General features: G+C 24.7%; 15 protein-coding genes across 15 annotated transcripts; 3 read left to right on the top strand and 12 right to left on the bottom strand.

Moving 5' to 3' along the window:
• Positions 1–27: 27 nt before the first annotated feature.
• Positions 28–1,362, bottom strand: cand_017010 (uncharacterized protein; the record flags this gene model as incomplete). Its single annotated transcript, XM_067211935.1, has 1 exon — positions 28–1,362. The coding sequence occupies one exon, from the start codon at positions 1,360–1,362 to the stop codon at positions 28–30; it is 1,335 nt and encodes a 444-aa protein (XP_067069387.1).
• Positions 1,363–2,324: 962 nt separating this feature from the next.
• cand_017020 (uncharacterized protein) lies at positions 2,325–3,539 on the bottom strand (the record flags this gene model as incomplete). Its single annotated transcript, XM_067211936.1, has 1 exon — positions 2,325–3,539. The coding sequence occupies one exon, from the start codon at positions 3,537–3,539 to the stop codon at positions 2,325–2,327; it is 1,215 nt and encodes a 404-aa protein (XP_067069388.1).
• A 213-nt stretch (positions 3,540–3,752) lies between these two features.
• cand_017030 (uncharacterized protein) lies at positions 3,753–4,640 on the bottom strand (the record flags this gene model as incomplete). Its single annotated transcript, XM_067211937.1, has 1 exon — positions 3,753–4,640. The coding sequence occupies one exon, from the start codon at positions 4,638–4,640 to the stop codon at positions 3,753–3,755; it is 888 nt and encodes a 295-aa protein (XP_067069389.1).
• A 334-nt stretch (positions 4,641–4,974) lies between these two features.
• On the top strand, positions 4,975–6,339 carry cand_017040 (bromodomain-containing protein; the record flags this gene model as incomplete). Its single annotated transcript, XM_067211938.1, has 1 exon — positions 4,975–6,339. One exon carries the CDS (start codon positions 4,975–4,977, stop codon positions 6,337–6,339), a length of 1,365 nt encoding a protein of 454 aa, XP_067069390.1.
• Positions 6,340–6,400: 61 nt separating this feature from the next.
• Positions 6,401–8,065, bottom strand: cand_017050 (splicing CC1-like family domain-containing protein; the record flags this gene model as incomplete). The annotated part of the gene is made up of 1 exon (XM_067211939.1): positions 6,401–8,065. The coding sequence occupies one exon, from the start codon at positions 8,063–8,065 to the stop codon at positions 6,401–6,403; it is 1,665 nt and encodes a 554-aa protein (XP_067069391.1).
• Positions 8,066–10,213: 2,148 nt separating this feature from the next.
• Positions 10,214–10,678, bottom strand: cand_017060 (D-tyrosyl-tRNA deacylase family protein; the record flags this gene model as incomplete). The annotated part of the gene is made up of 1 exon (XM_067211940.1): positions 10,214–10,678. One exon carries the CDS (start codon positions 10,676–10,678, stop codon positions 10,214–10,216), a length of 465 nt encoding a protein of 154 aa, XP_067069392.1.
• Positions 10,679–10,960: 282 nt separating this feature from the next.
• cand_017070 (uncharacterized protein) lies at positions 10,961–12,175 on the bottom strand (the record flags this gene model as incomplete). Its single annotated transcript, XM_067211941.1, has 1 exon — positions 10,961–12,175. The coding sequence occupies one exon, from the start codon at positions 12,173–12,175 to the stop codon at positions 10,961–10,963; it is 1,215 nt and encodes a 404-aa protein (XP_067069393.1).
• Positions 12,176–12,381: 206 nt separating this feature from the next.
• cand_017080 (uncharacterized protein) lies at positions 12,382–13,659 on the bottom strand (the record flags this gene model as incomplete). The annotated part of the gene is made up of 1 exon (XM_067211942.1): positions 12,382–13,659. The coding sequence occupies one exon, from the start codon at positions 13,657–13,659 to the stop codon at positions 12,382–12,384; it is 1,278 nt and encodes a 425-aa protein (XP_067069394.1).
• Positions 13,660–14,524: 865 nt separating this feature from the next.
• cand_017090 (uncharacterized protein) lies at positions 14,525–16,045 on the bottom strand (the record flags this gene model as incomplete). The annotated part of the gene is made up of 1 exon (XM_067211943.1): positions 14,525–16,045. The coding sequence occupies one exon, from the start codon at positions 16,043–16,045 to the stop codon at positions 14,525–14,527; it is 1,521 nt and encodes a 506-aa protein (XP_067069395.1).
• A 443-nt stretch (positions 16,046–16,488) lies between these two features.
• cand_017100 (translation initiation factor 2 alpha subunit family protein) lies at positions 16,489–17,520 on the bottom strand (the record flags this gene model as incomplete). Its single annotated transcript, XM_067211944.1, has 1 exon — positions 16,489–17,520. One exon carries the CDS (start codon positions 17,518–17,520, stop codon positions 16,489–16,491), a length of 1,032 nt encoding a protein of 343 aa, XP_067069396.1.
• Positions 17,521–17,820: 300 nt separating this feature from the next.
• On the bottom strand, positions 17,821–19,437 carry cand_017110 (fact complex subunit SSRP1; the record flags this gene model as incomplete). The annotated part of the gene is made up of 1 exon (XM_067211945.1): positions 17,821–19,437. One exon carries the CDS (start codon positions 19,435–19,437, stop codon positions 17,821–17,823), a length of 1,617 nt encoding a protein of 538 aa, XP_067069397.1.
• A 618-nt stretch (positions 19,438–20,055) lies between these two features.
• cand_017120 (uncharacterized protein) lies at positions 20,056–21,481 on the bottom strand (the record flags this gene model as incomplete). The annotated part of the gene is made up of 5 exons (XM_067211946.1): positions 20,056–20,118; positions 20,149–20,191; positions 20,458–20,489; positions 20,519–20,817; positions 20,863–21,481. The coding sequence occupies 5 exons, from the start codon at positions 21,479–21,481 to the stop codon at positions 20,056–20,058; spliced, it is 1,056 nt and encodes a 351-aa protein (XP_067069398.1).
• Positions 21,482–21,619: 138 nt separating this feature from the next.
• On the top strand, positions 21,620–23,491 carry cand_017130 (protein prenyltransferase alpha subunit repeat; the record flags this gene model as incomplete). The annotated part of the gene is made up of 1 exon (XM_067211947.1): positions 21,620–23,491. One exon carries the CDS (start codon positions 21,620–21,622, stop codon positions 23,489–23,491), a length of 1,872 nt encoding a protein of 623 aa, XP_067069399.1.
• A 188-nt stretch (positions 23,492–23,679) lies between these two features.
• On the bottom strand, positions 23,680–24,276 carry cand_017140 (60s ribosomal protein L24; the record flags this gene model as incomplete). The annotated part of the gene is made up of 1 exon (XM_067211948.1): positions 23,680–24,276. The coding sequence occupies one exon, from the start codon at positions 24,274–24,276 to the stop codon at positions 23,680–23,682; it is 597 nt and encodes a 198-aa protein (XP_067069400.1).
• Positions 24,277–24,560: 284 nt separating this feature from the next.
• On the top strand, positions 24,561–25,280 carry cand_017150 (uncharacterized protein; the record flags this gene model as incomplete). The annotated part of the gene is made up of 1 exon (XM_067211949.1): positions 24,561–25,280. One exon carries the CDS (start codon positions 24,561–24,563, stop codon positions 25,278–25,280), a length of 720 nt encoding a protein of 239 aa, XP_067069401.1.
• Positions 25,281–25,850: the final 570 nt, after the last annotated feature.

Raw genomic sequence — 25,850 nt, forward strand, 5'->3', positions numbered from 1 at the left:
TAATTTATTTTCTTACCTATTTATTAACTAGTTACTCGGTATATTCCTAATAAGTAATTTGCTTAAACCTTCAATTGCATTCGAATTTATATCACGGCATTGTGTATCAACATATTTCGACATCAGAATAACTGGTAAAGGATTGGGAGGTTCAATCTTCTTAATAGATTCAGTATCAATTGGTAATGGATTTTCACCCTTAAGTTTTCTCTGCTCATTTTCAATACGTTTTCTTTCAGCCATTTGCTTGACTAGATACTGTTGTTTCATATAATCACGATGATTCTTGATAAATCTTTCTTGTTCAATAGATAATATATCTATTGAATCTGCAAGATTCAATAAGGATTTGTCTGAAAACTCTAGATTATTTCTATGTGATGAGGGTAACTCAATAAAATCAATGGTTGATTGTAGTATATCAAATGTAGCCCAATCTAATAAGAATGCTTCTGATAAAACTGGATATTTTATATAAATAGGAATTTCAATAAGTATATCTTCAAATTCCACACCTTTAATTATACTGTAATTATCATCATATTCTTTTATACGTGAAAGGTATTCATTCCCAAGAGTATATGCCTTAAATGCATTCTGTTTCCCTTGGATAAGTAATTCTGAATCAATACCCAAAAATACTGCTGATTTACATTCTGCATTACTATGATATGATAATAGTGTTGATACTATTCCAGGATCTTGGAAATCATCTAAACGTATGATTTGATACCATCCAAGAACAAGACAATCTGAGCGCATTTCGTGCATTAATTCTACCATTGAAGTTTGATATTTATCAATCTCTTCTAAAATCCTTTCTTCTATATCAATTTTATCATATTTATCAACTTTACTACTATGATAATGTGATGCTAAAGAAGATAACAAATCTTCTCTAGTAGGTAACTGAAAAGAAGTTGTAATTTCCAACTTATTTCCATATTCCATACCAAGTAATTGACCAGATGCATTCATTGTCTGATAGCTCTCCATACAGTGTTTTATAATCCTCAATAAAACAGAAACATCTATCTCAACAGTATTTAATATTGTTCTTGAGGTCTGATGCTTGTAATAACTTTGATTATGCTGGTTATGTACTTGCTGACTTTGCATTTGTGGTAATTGTGGTGGTTGTATTGACTGGCTTTGGGTAATTTGTACTTGTATTTGAGGGTTAGATTGACTTTGACTTTGTTGCTGATAACTATTCCTAGGATTTGTATTTACTGCAATTGTTTCCTTATCTTCTCTTTCCTCGGTCAATCTGTTTCCCCATCCTGATTGTGTTCTTACTACTTGATTATTTCCAGACAATGTTCCTGACCCAATATTGAATGTTGTATCACGATTACTCATTTTGTTTAATATCAATCCTTTATTCTAATTTACTACTGTGAGTATAGCCTTTCTTTCTTAGGTCTTCTTATATAGCACTTCCTGTTAAAATATAGAGACATTTTTTTGGCGCCTTATGATGGAGTTTATGGGTTATATTTCTCAAATTCTAATTAGATATAATCTATGGGGATATATCTCTATAATTATAATCTAAATTTCTTAAAAAGATATTTATAAACTTTACCTATTTAATATATCATCTTAGTATTCTAATCTATATATTTAAGTAATATTTTATAATTCTTAATATAAAGGGGATTTTTATATTTTTTTTTTTTTTTAATAACATTAGATTAACTTATATTTCTAATTTTAGTATTGATATATATAACTAACTTATGTATTGTAACTATATAGAGTAACATTAAGTATATATATATATATATATATATAGTAAAAAATATGCAACATACCAGTTCACAGTAGTTTTACAATTAGATTCTTAACGTTTGATATAATATTTACAATATTGTTACCTTAAGATATTTATAAATCTTAGTACAAAGTGATATATTACCAAAAACCAATATATTGATCATTTTAGATAATTAGTTGATAATATCTCATTTACTACTTTTCTAAGTGTTAATAATCTAGAAATAACTATAACTCTAACTCTTAAATATTTCTATTATTAAGAGATTTTCTAAAAAAGATAATAAATTCTCAGAATATACCTTATTCTAAAAATAATATTTAATTAATGAATATAATTATTAATCCTATTATTTAAGTATAAATGCTAATATTTTACTTTCAATAAAATAATTATTTTAAATTAATAGTAATTAAAAACTATTATAATAATCATCTATATTTACTAAATATCTCAATTTAATTGTGAATAAATTAATTAAATTATAATTCTCTAAAATTCTATTAACAATGTTTGAATAATTTCTCAATTATATTTTATTAAATTATTTATTTAAATGATTTAATGTAGATAATATTGATATTGGAAGATCAATTTTAACTCTTCCAAAAAGTGCATCTCCTGAAAATTCACCATAACTAGATTGGATAGTTGAAAAATTATTCATAAATTGGTTTTTATTTGTAGATTTCTTCAATTTCATATGAGCTGAATCTATTTGATTATAAAAATTTTTTACCATATTTATTACATTTGTATATTGATTATCATATATTCTATCTGTGTTGAATAAATGTTTACCTAAATTAGTTTTTGTTATCCACCAATTATAAAAAATTTGATCTTCAGCTTTATTTAATTGATGTAAATAACATTGAGGATGGTACATATTAATAAGTCGTATAATAATTCCAAAACATAGAACTATATTATCAATTTTTTGCCAAAAAGAAATATTAATAGGTTGCATATAATCTTTGTATAAAAGCAAAGTCTCAGATAAAATTTTTTGAAAAATTACATTAATTACAATTCCTTTTGCATAACAATTTGGACATATATTAGAAAAATGTGAAGATAATAAAGTCTCTTCATTTATAGTTTCTTCATAATCACAAGAAATCATCATTAAAAAATCAGCCAATACTGGTCTAGAAAACCAAGAAGAAATATTGAAACATTCCCAATTTGTATTTACCAGTGTATCAATAGCATATTTAGATATAAAAAATATAATATAACGAATATTTGGATTCGATAAACAACTCCTAATATTATTAAATATTCTTATTAAATAATTAGGAAAAATTGACATATTTCTTGAATGTTGTCTTATTATTGGATTTAGGTATATTTCTGGTGAATCAATATTATTATTAGCTATTTTCTCATTTCCTGATTCAAGTAAAAAGACTATATTATTAGAATCACATAATTTAATAATTGATTTAAAGAAATTTATTAATATTTCCAAATCATCTTCATCATGGTAATTATTAGTTAATATACTTCTTATTTCGTGAATATTAGGTATAGAATTCATTATATCACTATATTGTTGTACATCATTATTTATTGAAAATAATTGGTTAAGTTTGCAACATCTTTGTACTAATCTCATTAAATTTTCAAAGAACTGGGCATCTCCTAGTTCTTTAGTAGAGCGTTCATCTTTATAAAAATCTTCTTCTTTTGCATACTTTATTACTGAAGCAATAGTTGATATAAAATCAACAATAGTAGTTTCAGAATCTTCCATATTTAAGTTATTAATATATAATTACAAAAGTGATCAGATTAAAAGGCTTAGAACATTATATTTCACTATATTACGAACATATTTATAATTCTTTGGAAAAATGTTAATTGTGATATAGGACGATATTTATTAACTATATTAGAGTATAAACTTCAGTAAATTAAGATTTAAGATTTTGTGATTATAAAATTTAAATAATTAATATATTAAGCTTTAAATCTTATTTTCTAAACAATTTAAACTATGCAAAATGATTGAGTGGATTTCTTTTGAAGTTATTTCAGGTCTTTTTGGGTTATGCTTGACAGTATGTATAGGTAAATTTAGATTATTATGTAAAATAGATTGAATAAGTTGATCTTCAAATTCTAAAGTTTTTATTATATTTTTCTGATATAAATATTGTTTATGATAAATTCTAAAATTCTCTTCCCTATCTAATTTTAAAATAAAAGGTATAAATAATACATTAGCTGAATTATTCTCTGATGGTCTAAAGTATATTGGAAATGATATTTGAGAATCTTCTGAATTTACAAAGATAGGTTGTGGAAATATTGAATTAGAATTTAATTGAAATAATAATGGGAAATTTAGATGAAAACCACAGAATATTACAGATTTACCTTGTTTTATTGCCTTTGTAATATCACCAAGAAAGCCACATGCTAAATCATTACATTCCTTATAATAATCTTCAATATTTTGAATATTCTCACTAATAGTTGATTTATAACACATTGATAGAGTTTTTCTAATAGTTTTAGTTAAGACGACATTTGGAATATTTAGGTAATATGCCAAATTAAGAGCAACTGAAGATTTTGATGAATTGAATATTCCACATATTAAAGGTACAATTGCTAATTTTGAAGAAAAAACTCTAAGTATTAAGCTAGCCTGTTTTAGAATATCGCGTTTTATTTTTCTATTAACAATATTGCATAACAATAAAAGCCTATTTGAGCTGGATATTGAAGATTCATTCTGTAATATATAATTAATAATATTTTGCTGTATATCTTCTTCATATACTTGACATGATAGTAAAAGTTTTCTTATAGTAAAAGCATCTGATAAAATTTTTTCAGTTTCTGTCATGAAACATTAAAGAAGTAAATATAATTAAATAACCTAAAAACCTTGAATTACAATTTTTTGGTTACTTTGTAGAGCCTAAATAAAAGAACATTTTATTTATAAGTACATAATTTCCTAGAAATTGTTCAACTGATCAGGAAATTATCCATGAATACTTGTTAATAAGTAGCTAGTATAATTATTAGAGCTAGTTTTCAGCGCATTATATTACAAATACTTAATTTTAGTAAATCTTATCTCATCTAAATAATACGTATTCCAATATTTCCCGCTGAAGATGTATTAGCTAATAGTTTGGAAATTTCCTGTAAATAACAATAATATAAAAAGTTAGATGGGATCTCAGGTAAATAACCATAAATTAGATATTGAAATAAATGGTAAGAATTGTTATAGAGGTGAATTAAGTTTAAATTTGGATGAATTGCGGTGGATTTTGTTACGAATAGGTCCTGAATTTGGTTTTACTATATCTCCTACAAATTGTTTTTCTCAAAGATCTAAGAAGAATAAAAGTAGATCAGAAATAGATGATGAATCTCGCCAAGTATATAGAACTATTAATAAACGTTCAAGAGAGATTTCTACAGGAGGTAGTGATGCAAGTTTTGAAGGTAAAACAACTCGCAGAAGTACATTAGGAGCACCATCAAGTAGTATTAGTAGTAATGGTAGAGATACTAATTTAACTATGAATGAAACTAAGAAGTTACAAATAGTCGATTTTAATAGTTATTGTTTATCTACATTAGAAAAACTTTGCAAACATCCCAATGCAAGTTGGTTTTTACAACCAGTGGATCCTGAAATAGATGGTGTACCTGACTATTTCAGTGTTGTACAAAATCCTATGGATTTTCAAACTATTCGAGAGAAGTTGTCACAAGGAATGTACAAGAATCCATTTGGATGGCAGCTTGATATGAGACTTGTTTTTTATAATGCTTTACTATATCATAAGGATCCAAATAATAGTGTAAGGCGAGATGCTATACAATTAGCAAGTGAATTTGAACAAAGATGTCGTGAATTACCAGAAATTAATCCCTACTATTATTCTATTCAAATAAGAAATAAATATAAAGTTGAAGTTGAATCTATTAAATCAAAGATTGAAAGCTTAAATATGGATAATTTAAAATTCCTTATATCTATAATTAAGGATGATACAGAAAAGGATATTGAATTATCTGTAACAGCTATAATTAAAGAATTTGAATACTTACCATATATAAAACAAAAGCAGCTTGAATCTGTTATTTGCATACTACATAAACAACAAGAAAATTCAAGTAAAATTTATTGTATGGATACTTGTATGGGGATGTTAAACACCAATTTAGGAAGTCAGGAAATTTCGATGACTCCTAGTAGTGGTTCTGAGGTACCTGATACTCCTAAGCATAGTCAATCAGGTATTTCAGAGAATAGCGAAGACTTTAGATCTTTCAAAACTGAAAAAAGTGAATTGACCCCAGAAGTTCATTTGTCTGGTAATATTGTAATTAAGGATATTCATGAAACAGATGTATTAATTACAAGTATACCAAATCAAGCTATTCCTATACAACCTCAGGAATCAGCCTGGGGAGAATGGAAGGCAAAAGTAATTCAAAATAGTACAATAGCACAAAGAGATAATGCTCCTAAGAAATCCAAAAGGGAAAGGGAGGCTGAACAAGCTAATGCTGAAATATGATTTTTCCATATATAAATTCTAAGTAATTATTTAAAATTTAATTTTTATAATATTTTTATTTTTATATTATTGGAAATGTATCTTCTGAAACAAGATCTATTTGAACAGGTCTACCACCAAAAAATCTACCTTTGAAAGCTTGAGATGCCTTTTTAGCATAAATAGCTTCTCTATATTTTATCCATACTTTTCCATCACACTTTTTATGATCAATACGGCATTCTAAAACTTCACCATACTTTTTACATTCAGATTCAACATCTTTTTCTATTTCTTCAAGAGTTATGACATCAATGTCTCCTTTTGAATCCAAAATTTCTTCTCTAGTGAACATATTACCTAATACAAGACATCTAGAACTAGTTTTTAGTATCTCATCTTGAGGAATTAATTGAGTCTCAGTACGTCCAAATTCACGTTCTTGAAGTTTCTTCATTAACATAGAGCGAGAAGAGGCTCCACTTAATAAACCACCATCTACATCCTCCAATTTTTCTGTATCACCATACAAATCTATTGAAATTGATGGTGCATATGATATAACATTAATACTTGAAGTAGATCCAATAGAATTATTAGTTGGAGTATCCATAGAAAGAGCTACAGTAATTCTTTGTCCTGCAATTTCATAGTTATTTAAAGCTCTCATAGCTTCATGACCATCTATTGTTTTTTGAAATGTTACATATGCAAAACCTTGGTGTTTATCTGTATCAGGATCTCTTGGTATCTCTACAGATTTAATAGGACCAAATGTTCTAAATAATTTATTAATTTCATCTTCAGTTAATTTACTGAGATGATCTACTAAACCACCAACATAAAGTTTTAATGGAACTATTTCAGCTTCTAGTTCTTGTAATTTTGCTAACTTTGCAGCCCTATTTTTTTCAGCTTGTGAGGCTTGTATTGTAACAGGACTATTCATTATACTCTGACCACTTAACTTTAAGGCTTTAATTACAGATTCAGCTGTGTAAAACTCTACATAACAAACACCCTTTGATCTACCAGATCTTTGATCTCTAATTATTCGAATATCACGAACATTCCCTGCATGTGCTGCAAAGAATTCATAAACATCATACTCAGCAGCATTCAAATTTAGATTAAGTACAAGAACTGTTAGGTCATCTCTACTTGAGACTTCCAAATCACGTTTTACCCTATTTAGTTCCGCAACTTTAGATGCATCAAATTCACCTTTATATCTTTCTTTTTTTCCATTACTATTCCCCTTATATATATCACTTGAATCCCGATAGTTGTAAGTAGTAGTTCTATTATCATATTTTGAATCTCGATAGTATTTTAATTTATGATCACGTTTATATTTGAAATGACTATATTCGAAAGAACCTCTATTCCCTTCATAGCTCCCTTCACTACAATCTGATTCCTTGCTACGAAATCTATATTTGGTATATTTATCATCATTACTGTTGTAATCCTTGACTTTCTTTTCATTTTGTTTGTAGTAATTTCTTTTTCTTCTTAGAAAATCTTCTTCACTTGAATGATCTACTTCAGCATGATCTCTATAATATCTATGTGACTTTGAATATTTTCTATAACCTGAAGTATCTCTTACAAAGTTTTCACACTTATCAAATCTTCTTTTACATTCAATACTATCACCAAGGCTATTGTTATCTACTGAGTCCAGTAAAGAGTGAGAACGAGATCTATATCTTTTATTCTTACCCATAGATTGCAAATTATGCATATAATACTTAGTTTAAAAAGTTATGAATGCACATAAATGGGCAATATTATTAAACAAGTGGTTAATTATTTATTTTTTTTTTTTTCCCACTCCTAAACGAGCTAACCGGTTTTATATGTTTGACCCCGATATAAAATACAGAATATAGTCTAAAAATTATATATTGTAAATTTTTACATTAAAATTATGTCTCCTTTTCTTTTTATATATATAACCCTCGTTATTATATTATAAATACTCTTGAATTACTTATTTTTTAAATTTAAGACTTGATGATGCATTTCTCGCACGTGACATAAATTATTAACAGGGTCAATGACTTCTTAAAAATTTTAAGATATATCTTGTCTCAATCTATATATAAATATATTTGACATAGATATTAAATATACAAGTCTATATATATATAATATATAATGACTTTATTTAGTTAATAATATATCAAGTGTATTTGATATTTTCAAGTTATCAACTCTGCTCTACAAGTCAATATTTCCAAATAAAACTATAGAATAAATTATTTATTTTAAAATTTTATATATCCATTCTTGCCGAAAGAATAACTCTTGATTCTCGTTTACTAAGTAAGAAACTTTGAATAGTACTTTGAATAGTAGTTTGAATCTTCAAAGCGGATTTAAGCTGAAATTGTAAGTTATACAACTTGATAAAAATATAAGAATAAGTTTAGTAACCACTTTTTGAAACTACCGAGTTCTTTTCAAATATTCCACTTTTTAAGCCTAATAATTAAATTATTGGGTTATATAATCTAATAATGAGCTTATAATATGAGCAAAATAGGAAACTATTAAAAAAACCACTGGTATGAAACATTTATAGAAAATAAAATATCATATAGAAATATAAATCATTTCATATAAGTTTTTGTATAAATGTATATTCACACCATTATTTCTAGAAGTATTTATTAATATGATAATCAATTTCATTGGAGAATCACAAGGAATTTCGTACATTAGCTCTAATAATCATTAAAAAGTTCAGTGTTTGCTAGTATAGATAATACAATATTAAAGTTTTAATAATACCTTTAGAAATAATTGAGCGTGAAGTTACTTGTGATTTTAGAATAATAAATTTAAAGAAAGAAACCACGAATATTTCCTCTACTGAAATCTAGTCCTGAGCCATAAAAATTGAGGATAAGTTACTTAGAAATATCATAATTTTATATATAATATTGAGACATAATTTTAGATTTTAAATAAAATATACAATTTATAAGATAATCCCTAGATAAGTTATTAATGAAACAATTCAATAAGCTAATCAGTATTGAAATTCCAACAAACTTATTTCAAAATTGTATATTGAATATTTAAATATATATTAATAGTAACAACAGTTTAAAGTTCTATTTAGTAATATATAATACTAAAATGTTGAAGATATTTTACTTTGGAATGAACTAAACCTTGAATAAATTACCATATATTCCAGATTAATATCTGAAAGTGGACTATACTCAATTTTAATTTAATCCAGAGTTAATCTTTAGTAATATAATTTTTTTAAATTACAACCCCAATCATTAAATTCAATTAATTTAATAAATTTTATTTAGTATTTATTAAATATCAAGACTATATTGAGTTATTTTATAAAATATTTTAATATTTTATAGATATAAAAAAATCGAATATCACTTTCTTAGAATTTTGAGTTTACTAATCATAACACTTGACACTAGAAAAAAACTTAGAATAAAAATAAATAATTGCAAATTAATTAATATTAATTAAAATTCTTTAATTAAAACCACTATTAATTCCAATCTAACTATTAACATTTAAACTTAATATAATAATTAGTATATTAATCACTTTTCATAAATATTCTGATAATTAAGGGCTATATATAAGGCAACATCTTAAAAATTCAAGTTTATACTAAGAATAATGAGAGCATAAGATTAGTAGGAAGCCAGAGAATATTATTCTAAATATATATATAATATTGTTGCAAATAAGCTATTCCAATGAATATTTGTGATATATATTGGAATATGAAAAATATGATGAAAGTGCCTTTAATATTATTATAAAATATATTAAATATATATATGAAAAATAGCAAAACCATAAGTATATTATTAGAATCTTGGCAGAATTCTTTACTTTCTTATTATTTTTGTGATTTTTCATCTAGACAGATTGTCACAGGACCATCATTTACAAGCTGTAATTCCATATGAGAACCAAATAATCCAATTTTAATTTTATCTTCACTATAAATTTCTTTAAATTTATCAACTATTTTATCGAAAATTATTAATGCATCTTTTCCATTCATAGCATTGTGAAAATCAGGTTTTGAACCTTTTTTAATATTCCCATATAAAGTAAATTGGGATACTAATAAAACTTCATAATTCTTATCTATAACACTATATTTCCACATTTTTTGGTTATCCTCCAGATCTGGCCATAAACGTATATTTAAACATTTCCTAATATAATAATCTGCATCTCCTAATGTATCCTTAACCCCTATACCAAGTAAAATCACAATTCCCGGTCCTATACAGCTTATAACTTTATTATCTACTAGAACGGATGCTTTAGAAACCTTTTGTATTACTACTTTCATATGAAGATTATTATATTAAAATAAAAAAGGATACTAAAAATTATTAGTATTCTCTCGGCACCCATTGAGACACGTATAGACCTAAAAAAAATGGAATGAAGAAGCTACGGTAAATCTTCTGTTATAGAATCAAATTTAAATTAAAAGGATACCCAATTAATTTTATATCTAATGATTCTATTAAGATACAAAAACTATTTGTAGAAATAATTTAAAAATAATAAGTTATATACACAAATTTTAATATTATTTTATATCTTTATATTATATAATTTCCTAATTTTATTGATGGAATAATTTATATATATCATCCCAACAAGATGCTATGAGACAAATCCCAGAAAACTTATTATATAGTGAAGTATTAGAATATTTTGATCTAAGTCTTTGTACACTTCTCACATAATTAGACAAATTAACTATACCATCATCATTTCTCTTTATTTTATTGTAAACTTTTAAATCATAATCTATACATCTAGATATATATTTAGAATCAATTGGAACAATATTTACTGCAAATAATTTGCATATTCTAATAAGAAATTCACCAAGAATTAATTGACTTTGATATCCAGTTTCAGAATTATTTATAGTTGAATCTTCATCTACTTCAATATTACTCTGTGAGGAAACAGTAGATACAGTATTTGAATCTGTATTTAACTCATATTTTGGATTATATCCAATAATAATCCCTACTTCAGCAAATAATATTGATTCAAGATCTGTAACACTATCACCAATAAATATTGAATGTATATATATTTCATTTTTGAAATAATATTTCATCATTCTATACAAATATGAATATTTTAATTTACTTAAAAAATTTTTCTTAAATTTCTTTTCATAAATCTCAATTTCTTGCTTAAATCTACGATATTTACATGTTGGTCCATATAAACCATTTGGTGCAGTTACAACACCATTAGGAGAGTCATATAAAAACTCATTGCATATACATTTTAATTCACAATTCTTATCATCATATATTACAGGTTTAACAGTTTGTAAAATACGTTCAGAACACCATCCAATAGAAATTATAAGACATAATTTTGAACATTTTGATAAAGAATGAATTGTATCATGGGCTTTATCTTTAAATATACACCCTTTAGGAGCTATTTGTGATGAATTATTTACAATATATTCATTAAGATATTTAATTGGTATAAGTTCACTATCCATTTTACAATTAAAATGTGATTCAAATTCTGAAAGAGATAAAAATAATTTTGATATTTCATCACATCTAAAATCTTTAAGTGGAGTATTAGGTAACCAAGATCCACACCAAATTTCACGTTCAATTCTATGCTTCTTAAAAACTTCTACAATATTATTCTCCATTTCCTTAAAATTTATATCTTTACCTAATTTTTCATAATGAATCTTGCAAGCTTGAAATATAACGCCTTCAAATGTATCAATTTGGGTAATTGTCTCATCATAATCCAAAGAAAATACACCAATAGAAATCTTCGAAGTCATCTTTTATAATGTTAAAGTAGATATTAAATTACCTGATATAAAAATTCTATTTATAGGTATCTATTAGGTACTTATATTTTTATATTTATCACTCTCTTCGATGTTAATTGTAATATTCCCGCAAATTTATCAATATATCACCTATTTGTCTCAATATTTAAGAAGTTCTATATTAAAATTTCAAAATTCTTAACTTAATTATATATCTAAATAGTCTTTGCTTCTAGTAAATAAAATTCCCCATTAGCTAATTCACTAAATAAATTATCTGCTAAAGATTGATCCACATTACTTAATGGATTCTTTGTATATTCTATAGGAGCTTTCATTTCTTTGCATTTAAATCCAAAATTTTCTAATATATCCTTTAATATATTAGCTCCTAGTCTATCATGACGATGTACATATAGAAAGGATCCACCTAATTTTAAAAGACTCCTTAGTAGGAATACTATATTTTCTGCCATATGTTCATCATATATTAAATCAGAACCTAAAATTATATCAAATAATTCCTTTTCTCCTGTCTCTTTAATTATTGGCCAAGTTGTTGGATCAACCCAATTCATATACATAGGATAAATTGATTTAGCTGATTCTCCTAATAAAGAACCATTTAATTCTATATTATATCTAACATTTTCTAGGGCTATTCGTGATACATCAGTTAATATAAGTTTATCTATATCTTGTTTACTTATAAATCTAGAATAAATTGCAGTACATAATCCCATTAGACCACATCCACAACCTAATTCTAATATCTTTTTATTTTTAAATATATTATCATTTTTTATTATATTTACTATCCAATAACTTGCTACTATAGAACTAGACCATAAATGTATACCAGTTGTATCATTCTCGGGATTATTATCAAATACTTTCTCAATATTCTCTATAGCTAATTCTCTACATTTAATAATTATTGAATTATTTATTAAATTATTAGATCTAGAGAATTCTAAATTATGAATAATTTTTTGAATAATTCTGGGTTGGGAAAAAGAGTCTTCATATGTTTCAGATATATCACTCTTGTTATTTAATGTTTCTTCTAAAACTTCTGCTGAAGAGTGTTCTAATAAAATCCTTAATATTTCATAATTACCTATATCAAATGCTTCTGTTAATGCACTTCTATTAAAATTATTTTTTAATAATACATCACTACCTCCTTTTGAAGGATGACGTTTATCACCAAGTAATAATTTTATAATATTCAATTTCTTGTTGGTTACAGCCCAATGCAATGGAGTATTTCCACAATTATTCTGTTTAGATATATTTGCACCAAGTTTTAATAATTCTTTTACTATTTCTTCATGTCCATTAGCACTAGATTTATGTAAGGCTGTACAACCATTTTCATCTTCAAAATCTACTAAAATCCTGCTGTCACTAAGTAATGCCTTTATTTCTTCTAATTCTCCATATCTAGCACATTCTAACATCTCTTTATTTATATCTATTATATCATACATCTTCAATATTAAGTTAATGCCCTTATACCCTTATACAATAATTATTCTGACTCTTATAATAATAAGGGTTAAAGTTCTAAGCTAACAGTCATAAATTACTTATATAGCTTAATATTTAATGTTATATATTAAATTTGTGAATAATAACCAAGTAAGCTATTACTTAATAGAAATATTTATTATTATAGTTAAGGATAATTACTTTCTTGAAAAGGAGAAAAAAAGGAGAAAAAAAGAGAAACAGAAAAAAGACTAAAAAGAATATATAGCGCCATATACATTAATTTATAATTTATAATACCGGTGTTAACTTTTTTTTTGTAATAGAAATATACATTTATAATATCTCTTAATTTTAAGTAATTTTAAAATAATAAGTCCAATGTTATATTATAATATCTATAATATTAAAATAATTTCTATTTCATAAAAAAAAAAAAATACATATATATATATATATATATTAAAGTATTATATAATTAGTATTTTATGGGCGCGCTTATATGTATATGTATCAAAAATCAGACAATAATTAAAATACTCAGTAGTAATTTGTCAAAAGATATTTGAAAATGTTATATAGCACCTCAAGCATATTATTTAAACAATTCCTCTGTGCAACAAAGTAAGTTATAGTGAGTAATGAAATCGTTATTGTTTAATACTAAGACTTTCCCTAATAGATCTTTGTAAATATAAATGTAGGCGTTCATCCAAACAACAATCCAATTCAAACATGGTAAATTCAAAACCTATATCTGATAGACCATCAGTATTTCCATTAAATACTGGAATTTAATATTACTATTAATAAAAAAGTCTTAGCTATTTATTAGTTGCTTCAATTAATAATTATTCTATAGCTTTACAATACATTTAGTGGATCTTCCCAATCTTCACATTCATAGATGTCTTTCCCTACTAAATACTTTGTAAGGTGATCTTTCTTATGGGAGTCTTGATTACTAGATTTGTCGCTTATATCTATACAATTATCTATATCACTTTTAATATTATAATTCCCAAACATATGGACAAATTGGGACCAAGATGAATGCTTCTTAATACCTAAATTAATACCAAACTTTACACTACTTTTTAGTATATTTCTTCCATTATTTAGTATTTTATTATTAATCCTATTAAAATTAAATAATTTATCTGAAGTGGATACTGGGGTATCATGTAATTTTGATGATATTGATAAATTATTATTCTTAGTGGGTACAACAATATTATTCTTAAAGTGAAATAATTCATCACAATCTAGTTCATCATCATATTCTAATTCAGTAAGCCCAGATTGTGAAACTATATCTTCAACATAAGAATTACTAACAGAATTGGTAGATACCATTGGTATTGTATTGCATTCATCAGATAAGTTAGTAACACTACTACTAGTACTACTAGTATTATATTTAATAATATTTGATTGAGTATTTGATAATATTGTAAAATCATCCTTCATATGATTACAATAATTACAATATGATGAGCATATTGAAGGTATAATATTAAAAAAAAATTTGTCACTTGTTGTTAATATAAATATATTTTCTAAAATGGGATCATTTGTGCTCTTTATATACAAATCTATGTCTGCCCAAGTAACACTATGTGGCCTATAACCATAAACAAATATTAGTTGAATTGAAAAGTCATCAAATAAAGATATAAGATTTCTAACAATGTGATCTTGAACTACTTTAGATTTTATTATTTTATTATTTGTATTATCAAAAAGGCCTCTTTGATTTAATGTCAAATTAGATGTGAAACTTCTTGATGTTGTACCATGAATCCAACTATATACTCCTACAATTAATGCCCTTACAAAACGATTTGTTGAAAATGAATGATCCATTATAGTGTATAATGAAATATAAAAAGATATTCCAAGCCTTAATAATGTTACTTCTAATCTTTGCATATTAGAAGGTCGTCTTTTCAATGAAGATCCAAAACAGGCCAATGCATTTAATAAATTTAATAATATTTCAGACTTAAATCCAGATGGTGTTAATATTGGAAATTTCCTATTTTTAAGAAATTCAACAAACCATTCTTCTTCATGTTCTGCTAAATTATGCACATGGCATATCGTCAATAATAATACTGAATACATACTTGGAATACATAGATTATATGATGCATCTTCTGATGATATTTTAGATTTAGTTAAAAATTCAGAAAATAAGATATTAGTTACTGATTCAACTAATCCTCTTTGTGAGGGGGAAAATGCTGAACATAAAGATACTAATATAGAAGGACGGACAGAATAATTATTACCATTATTAGTATTTATTATTTCCGAAATTGTTCTAAGAATAGAACAATTACAACTTATTTTTGTATCCTTATCCCTTATACTTATCTTCATTTTTATTACTAATATTTGGTTCTTCTATTTTCAAAGATTTCCTAATTCTTGTATACTTCATAATACAATATTACGTACTATTCCCAAGTAATCTAAACAATAGGGATATATATATATATATAATATGAATCTTTCATACCATTATATATATCACAAAAACTTTATAATAATTTATAGGTCCTTATAAAATTCTATTATAGCTAATTAAATATTTTATTAAGAAACCTCTAACTTATACTTAATCTACAATTATACCAGTATCCTTAGCGGTAAATCAAGAGCGCGGTATACAAATACAATTTTTCTTTTCCTTTAATAATATATAAGAGCCATATTCTTTTATTATTAGTATATTAGAATATATAAATTACGAAAAAAAAAGTCAATGAAATCCAAATATATGTGTATCTATCCTGTATCTAAATAAGTTATAAAACTAGGATCTAGATTCTTTTTTTATTATCATTATTTCTAATATCATTAAAGGGTATTTCAATATCATCAACATGTCCCATAGTTTCATTATTATTATTATTATTATCATCATCATCATCATCATTTTCATCAAGAGATCCACTTGAATCTGTTTCCGAAGTATTTACCTCATCAGATTCACCCTCAAATTTTCCATCATCTCCTCCTACAATTTCAATCTCACCCTGTTGTTTAAAATCTCCTCCTTTATATTGTTCAATAACAGATTTTATTGTTTTCATTGCTTTTTCAATAGCTTGAATTCCTGAATTTTTATCTAAAGAAACTGCAGTAATAACATATTGAGGAGGAGAAATAAATTTTACTTGGATCTCAATACCTTCTTGAGTAACTGTCTCTTGTCCAGCTATAATAGCATGACGAACTGCATCTATACCATCATAACCACAACAGCATACATGAATTCTTACACGTAATTTTAATTGTTGAGGTGATAAACGAAACTTTATATCTTCAATTAAGGCTTCTTTAATATTTACAGGTAAATCAAATTCACCAAGAACTTCATCTGGATTTATTGCAGCTTCTTTTAGAGCATCTAAAGCATGACCATATTTTTTATGTAGAGGCCAAATTAATTTTCTACTTAATTCTTCTACAGATATACCCTCACGTTGAGCTATATGACGAACTGTTTGATATACTTTTTTCATTTTAGAGAATTTTTCTTCACATCTTTCAACATCCTCTGGGTTAACTCTTTTTTTTGATAAATCAATGTAACCTTTATTTTTATCTACACGTAAAACTACCACAACTTCAAGTCTACCAACTCTTGTAAGTTTATTAACACTACGAATACGTCGTTTAGAAAGTTCTGACATAAGTATCATACCTTCTATATCATTATACTCGAGTAAACTAACAAAGGCACCAACTTCCGTAATTCTTTTAACACGTGCCATTACAAATTCTTCAGGTTCTGGGAATTTATTTTCATAGAATCTACAATCTACTAATTCTTGATTTTTCCCAGTCATTCTATATAATTATAATATTATCGATAAGAAAAATTCTTTATAGTTCTTTTTTTTTCTTTTATAAATTTTTTAAGCCGACGGCAAATTTAAATAAAGTAATATTTTTTGTCTTTAGCGCCAATCCTATAAATCCCAAACATACCTTCCCCCCTCCCCCCTCCATTCTTTTTATTAAATTTTATTATTAAAGTAATGAAAATTCTTTAGTTTCTAGACTTCTTCATTTTATATTAAAACAAAAAAAACTATAGAGAATAAAATAAGGATAAATATTTATAGATAGAATTACTATTTAACTTCCTACTTCACTTTTTTCTTTTTAGGAGATAAAGATTTATCAGAAGAATAACCTTGAAAATCTACATCTTCCTGTCCTGATAAAGAGTCTTCATCACTCTCAGATGAATCACTATCATCAGATAAGTCACTATCTTCAGATGAATCAGTCTCTTCATTATTTTCAAAGTCTTCATCTTCTTCATCATCACTAGGAAGATCTTGACCTAAAATAACTTGAGTTTGAGATTTATTGGAAATTTTAGATTCCCTTGAAATACCCTTTCTATGTGAATTATTCTCAATAGTCTCTTGTAAATTCCTAATTCTAATATTCTTCTCTTGTAAAAATTTAATTAAAGGATTATATTCTGCTTTATCTATACTTGTAAAACTATAATCTCCACCACCTTTAATAGTAACAAATAATTCAAAAAATCTTGTTTGATTACCACTCATTCTAGAAAATTCAATATTAAGTATTTCATCATAACGAATCATAATAACAGGCTTAGTAATAAAAATAAAACTACGGTTTAAAGGGTACAATAATCCATCTTGAGCCCTAAATGAACATCTAATACAATGATAAGAAGATGCAGATCTAAAATCACCTGGAACAACTATAGGACGACCAGTTAATGCTTTAAAAATACGAGTTACTATATCCCAAAATCTACCAACCATAACTGTAGATAGACCATTAAAACGTTGAATCTCTTTCTCAGATAAATTAAGTGGCATTTCAATATTTTCATCTTGTTGAGTATCAAATTGAATAACAATAAAAGGATATTTAGTATTACCTTGTCTAACTGGAGTTTCTAATGCAATAACAAGATTTATATGTGTTACACCTGGACGTGGTAGAAGAAACATTCTAGATATTGATTGATATAAAATTGTATAATCAAATGATTTACCATGTAATTTCATACTATTTACTAAAACTTCAATTTCATATCTACCACGAGGAACTATTAAATGAATATCATTCCAACGACAAACTTTATCAACTGAACCACTTGATCCTATTCCTGATAATAAAGTTAATTGATTCCTTAATAATTCAATTTTCGAATTATTATCAGTTTCATTTTGATCTATATTAGGTATAAAAAAACGAATTTCAACAAGTTTATCATCATTTTCCTCACTATTTGTTTCACCACTAAATTCTAAGACCATTTCAGATTTTGAAGGTAATGCTATTTGATTAATTTGAGTTGTTGGTATATACATTAATATTTTGTCATCATTTCTAATACAAAAAGTATCATTTTCAATAATAGCATTACCCCAATTAGATCCTTGAGTATTAACAGAAAATTCCTTAATAATAACATTATAATATGTTTTAAAATGTTTCTCAATAATTGAGAAATCTAATGATCTAAATCCAGTAAAATATATACAATCCTTTTTTTCCTTTAAGAATAATCTTAATTGGTGACTATTATCTTCATTCCCAACACGTATCCATTGTACTGCAGATATTTCATCAGGTTTATAATGATAAGTTGCATTTGTCCTTTTATTTTTCCAACCAAATAGATCTCTACTAGCTTTAAAAATACCCGAATCATGAAGTCCTAAACCTTTAATATTTCCAAAAGATAATATATCAGATGCATTCGTCATATTAAGAATTGTTTACATATATTCAAATGTATAATTACTTAGAATTGATAAGAATTGAGTAAATGATGGGGGTATGGCGGCTGGAAAAGTGATTCATTACTAGAAATTATCAATATAATTAAGTAGTATAATCGAGAAATAATCCATATATGTTAATAATTTGAAGAAATAAGAATGACCTTTATTATTTCTACAATATATTAATTTAAATATTAATTAATATTAAGTATTTAATGGGAATATCCTAAAATATATTTATTGTTACTGTAGAAAGAAAATATGTATTCAAAAACCCTAATCTTCTAATATGCTATAATTTTAATAAAAAAAAAAAAAGAAAAATAAATAAATAAATGAAACTTAAATTATATAGGTACTTAAAATTAAACTAAAGGGTTTTTTTAAGATATTGATACCTATAATCTAAAGGGTACCCGATAATATTATTAAGAAAATATCCCAATAAATCTAGTTAAAATTCTATATATTACTTTATTTAAATAATATTTAGTTTTGATCATATTTAAAAATTATGTCTTAATTATTACTTTATTTTAACACTCTAATTAAACTGAGTAATAGAATAAGTAAAACTTATATTATTAAATAATTTTTAATTTAAATTAAGGATATATAAAGGAAATGATAAAATTTTATTTGAAGATATTCATGAGACGATTTCTATAAAATAATTTAATAATATAAATAAACTAATAGAGAATATATTCTAATTTTATTATATGAAATTTTAGATCTAAATATATAAATAATAAGATCATTTATAGAAATTTTAAATATTATTAATTATCTAACAATTATGATAATTTGAAGAATATTTATTGTAATAAATTTTATTTATAGATATTGTAAAGATTACTTATTAAAAAAATAACGAAATATAATTTTATTATATAAGCTATAGTTAAATAATATTTTTTTTTGATATAGGAGCTAGGAAAATTCTTAATAATTGCAAAATTTCTGGTATTGAATTATCATATTTATAATTTGAGAAATAACTTAAAAATTTGATAATATACTGAATTAATATTCTAATATAAGAAATTTTATATATGTATACCTGAAGGAATATAAATGGTTTAAGTATTTTAAATAAAAATGAATGATTTGGTTGTATTATATTTACTGGCCATTGATATGGTTTACTAAAACTTGAAACAAATACATTATTAACTATTAAATGCCCATCTTTAGTTAATGGTGAATAACGTCCTTTAAGTTGTAAATATTTTTGTGATTTAACATTATAAATATTAATATCAGTTATCCAACTCACAATTATACCATTAATTGAATTAATAATTAATGCATCTCCTATTCTTATGTCTTTAGCTAATACAGAAACAACTTTAAAGTGATCTATTTTATTATTTATATATAGATTATGAAAATGAGAAAATATACTTGTATTTATTTCACAATCTCCTTTTTGAGAATCACTAAGATCTAATTTAAATATTAAATGATTTGGTGATAAAATTAAAGGTATATTTACATTCAGATATTTTATTATAATCCAATTATCATCAGGATAAAAATTTGGATCATTATGGAGCATCATAATAACTTCACTATATTTTGTTTTTAATGATTTATAATCAAAAGTTAAGATATGTTCACCAATTTCTAATTCTTTAATTGGAATATATCCTCTAGTTTTAGATAAAACTATATTTTCTCCTGGAAAACATAAATTATTTGTTTCACTACTTGCATCACAATTAGCATTAAATCCATAATCATCCTCATCAAATTCTACAGATACATATCCCATATTAATTATATCTCCAATACATGATGTTGGAAATGATACTTGTAAAGATGCTGAAAGTACATTTCCCCAATCTGATTGAAAACTTTGTGAATCAAAATCTTGGAGTGAACTTAAAATTCCTTTAACTTTTAATCTAACAAATGAATAATTTATCATAATATGTTGATCTATAATAAGTTTTGGAAAGATTCCATATATTATTTCCCACAAATATATATAATATATTAATAAGAATTTTCGGAATTTCATTTATTTTTAAATTATGTAATTATATAATCCTTAGTCTAAATATTTGAAAAAAAAGATGTACACGTGTGTACACACAGCGGTAAAAGACGGTACCATAATCTTAGTGAATTTATAACTTTTAAAAATTTTAAGTTTAAAATGCACGGTAGAACTAAAAGTAATAAACTAATATTAACGGAAGAAAAGAAGATATTAATAAATCAAGCAAAATGCCTTTTAGAAAAGTGTATAAAAAATATAAATTCAACTACAGAACCTACTGAATTAATGGATTTAACATTAAGAATATTTAAAACTAATGTTGAAATTTCTAGTTTATGGAATTTTAGGAAATGGTACATTTCAAATATATATAATTCTAATTTTAAAGAAGGTTTTGACACCATTTTATGTGAGTTAAAACTTACAGAAGATCTACTATTTGGAAATCCTAAATCTTATTCATTATGGTATCATAGAGTATGGATAATTGTATACTTAATAAGCCCAGAAAAGAGTAAATATTGTAATATACCTCAAGGAATAAAATATAATAATAATAATTTTGTTAATTATTGGAGAAATATCTATAACAAAACTGAGGATATTAATTATAATAGTAACAATAATGATGATAAGATATCTAATAATTACAAATATTTAGATTCTGTGGAGACAATTCATAAAGATTCTGAAGATATATATAATATTAATAAGAATAAGAATATAGAATCAAAAGATTTAAGTAAAGAAGATAATTATTCTAAATCTCATATATTATCTATTATAAAGATATTTAAAGATGAATTAAATTTGTGTGAAAGATTTTTACAATTTGATGATCGTAATTTTCATTGTTGGAATCATCGTTTATTTTTATTAACGTGTTTAACTAGAATCTGTTATTTATATCCAATGATCTATAATTCTTATCCTGAATTTAGAGATATTGGTAAATCAGAAATTGCTTTAACAAAGCAATACATTGAAGATAATTTTTCCAATTATTCATCTTGGTATCAAAGGATACTCTTGAATAATACTCCGAATGTAAGTATTATTGAAAATATAGAAGATTTAAAATTGGAGTTAGACTTAATACATCAAGCTATTTTTACAGAACCAAATGATCAAAGTATATGGCAATATTATCAATGGTTAATAGGGGATAAATTTCCTAAAATAATGTTAAATAAAGTGAATTATATAAATTGTCGTTTTTATATATTAAAAGCAACTTTTATATCTGGTAATAAATCAAAATTTGAGTTTGAATTTTCTCAAGCATGTGCTATTGATACTGAAAAATCTTATATATACTTTGAAGATAACGAAATATATAAGATTAAAGGTTCTTGGATTATAGTAAATAATGAAATGAAATTAAAACCATTAATTAATAATAGATTACCTAGAGAATATTTAAATAATTTACAACTTATATCAAAAAATTGGTTATATATAATAGATGAAGAATTTCAAAATTTTAATAAATTTGAAGCTAAATTAAGACAAAATATTTATGTTAACATAGTAATATCCCAAAGATCAGGACAAATATATAGTAACAAGATAGATTGGATTTATCCAAATTCCTTAAACCAACATTTTGGCTTAAGAGATATTCAAATAGAAAATAAATTAGAAACAAAATTAGATATAAATGAAATTGCCTCATTTATATTATATAATATTCAAGATAATAATAAAAGTAATTTAAATATACTTGAGTATAAATCAAAGTTGAATTTAAAGGATATTCCAGAAAAATTAATTAATGAGTGGGTTGATACCTTAATTCAAGAATGTGATCTATTAACAGAAATTGTAGAATTAGAACCTAATTGTAAATACCCAATATTAACTAGAAATTTTATCTATTTTATATTACAAGTAATTTTACCCAATAATAAGATTAATAAAAATATAGATATATATATTGATGAGTATAGATATCTTCAAAAAATAGATGAATTAAGGAGTGGTTATTATCGAAATCTTAGTAGAAATATAGAGAATATACTAAAGTAATGAATAGAAAATTTGAGATATAAAAGAAAAAAGTAATTTGTTAAAATTAACCTAATTAATATCTACAAATTTTAAAATATTAAATGGTTTCTAAGATACTATTCTATAATTAATTCAAGTATATTAATATCTTTATATAATTTTCATTTTATCTTATTTTATATTAAATACAATCCTGGTTAATAGTATTACAGAACCACTTCACCTTCAGAATCTAGATGATTTCCATCTATCATATCAACATCCTGAATTTGATATTCGTTTACAAATAACTGTCTTTTCTCAGTTATCTTGTCCATTCTCTTCTTTTGTTTACGCAATACAGAATTTAATGACACATCTCTCATCTTAACTGTTTCAGTTAATGGTATTTCGGGTCCTTTTATTAATGTTGCATTCTTTTCTAATTCTTTATCTGCAAGAGTTTTCTGAGCTTGTTGTTGCTTCATTAAACGAACTTTATAAAACCTTTCTTTCCTATCTTGTTTAATTTTGTCAATTGTTTGCATAGCCTTGATTGTCTTAATATATAGTTGACGATCATATCTTAATGGGCAATTACGTCTTTTTTCAAATTCAAATGTTTTATCCATAATCATCTCTTTACCATGAGTCTTTCTATAGGCCTTTGTCCATTTTGATTTTCTTGGATTGTGTTTCATCTTAAAATGCCTATGGCATTTGCTTCGGCAAAATTTAAACACTTTTGCATCATTTCTTACAAATGTTACACCATGGCCTGGGTATATATTACTTGAGCAATACCAGCACTTCTCAATACGCATCTCCTAGAAGTAACTATTAATTAATATTGAATTGTAATTATTGCTAGTATTGGATATTCAAGTTATTACCCCAATTCTTATTCAATTATTAACTTTGAAATTTCGCTAAGTACTACTACATAGCGCCTATTATTATTTTTAGTTTGTAAGAGGAGGTATCGGATATTTTTACTCTAGAATGTCTCACTAAAGAGCGCGTTACTTGTTTTTCTTTTTACTTTTTTCTCTAATTATGCTGCACCAAATACCTAATATAAAAAGTGGATTTTGTAATTGCAGAAATAATGTCAATATATGAAGAATGTGATTTCCCTATTTCATGTGGGAACTGTCTAGGTGATACACAGTATCTTCGAATGGTGAGATCTAATAATGAGAAGAGTTGTAAACTCTGTAATAGACCATGCACTAGTTTTCGTTGGAAATTTAACAATTCAAATAAATATAAACAAACTGTCATTTGTAAGACCTGTGCTCAACTAAAGAATGTTTGTCAGGTATGTGTCTCCGATATTAACTATGGAATACCTTTAAGTCTTCTAGACAACTATATTACTAAACATAGTAAAGATAATAGTATACTTTCTCTAACAAATATACCTAATACAGTAGCTAATAGAGATTATTTTGTAGAAAATAAGCTCAATGGAAATGATGAAGGTTATATAAGAAAGTTGGAAAAAAGTATAATCCAAAGAAGACAAATTTTGGAGAGTAATATATTAAAAAGTGAATTATCTAAGAATATTCAAAAACATGAAAGTAAGGTAACAGATAATAAAGAGGAATATATTGGCAAATCAAATGGATTAAAACATAGTTTGGATTATATAAATAGTAATTTAGCTGATTATAAGAATGATAAAACTGAAGAGAACATAAAAATAAAGAAATATCGCAACTCCAAAACTGATACAGTTGAAGATTCTTTTAAATCTATAGGGATTTTTCCTAGTATGGATCCTAAATCTATGGGAAATGCTCCAATAGTTTATAAAAGGTAATTGTATAATTTATATATTTTTTATTGATATTAGTATTCTGTAAGATATAAATGATACAAATATTACATTACTGAAATAGTTCTCTTATTATTATTATTATTATTATAATATATATATATATACACTGTTTCTTTGTATTCTGAGTTATATTCTTTTAATATTCTTTGTACTAAAATTCTTTAGTTAATGAAAATTCCCAGATATATTTATATCTACAATATGTTACTAATTATTATCTACATATAGAGAGACTTCAATATATACTGTGTAGAATATTATTAATTTAGATTTAATTCATTGATCTTTTTAGTTTATATAGACAAAAAAGTTAAGGTTCCCTGATACTTGATATCTTCAAAATATTCAATATCTAGTAATCTATATTATTAAATTTAGGAAATTAGATTCTTGATACTATTGTATAATTCAATGAGATATAAAATAATTTTATATACGACAGTATCTCTTTGTAATTTATTCCAAAAGTAAATATTTTAATAATAGTAATCACAATATAAACAAAAATTTCAGATTAAATTCTAAATATATTTCTATAAGAAGTGATAAAAA

This window comes from Cryptosporidium andersoni (genome assembly GCF_001865355.1).
Source record: "Cryptosporidium andersoni isolate 30847 chromosome Unknown contig_9, whole genome shotgun sequence".
NCBI classification, from domain to species: Eukaryota; Apicomplexa; class Conoidasida; order Eucoccidiorida; family Cryptosporidiidae; genus Cryptosporidium; species Cryptosporidium andersoni.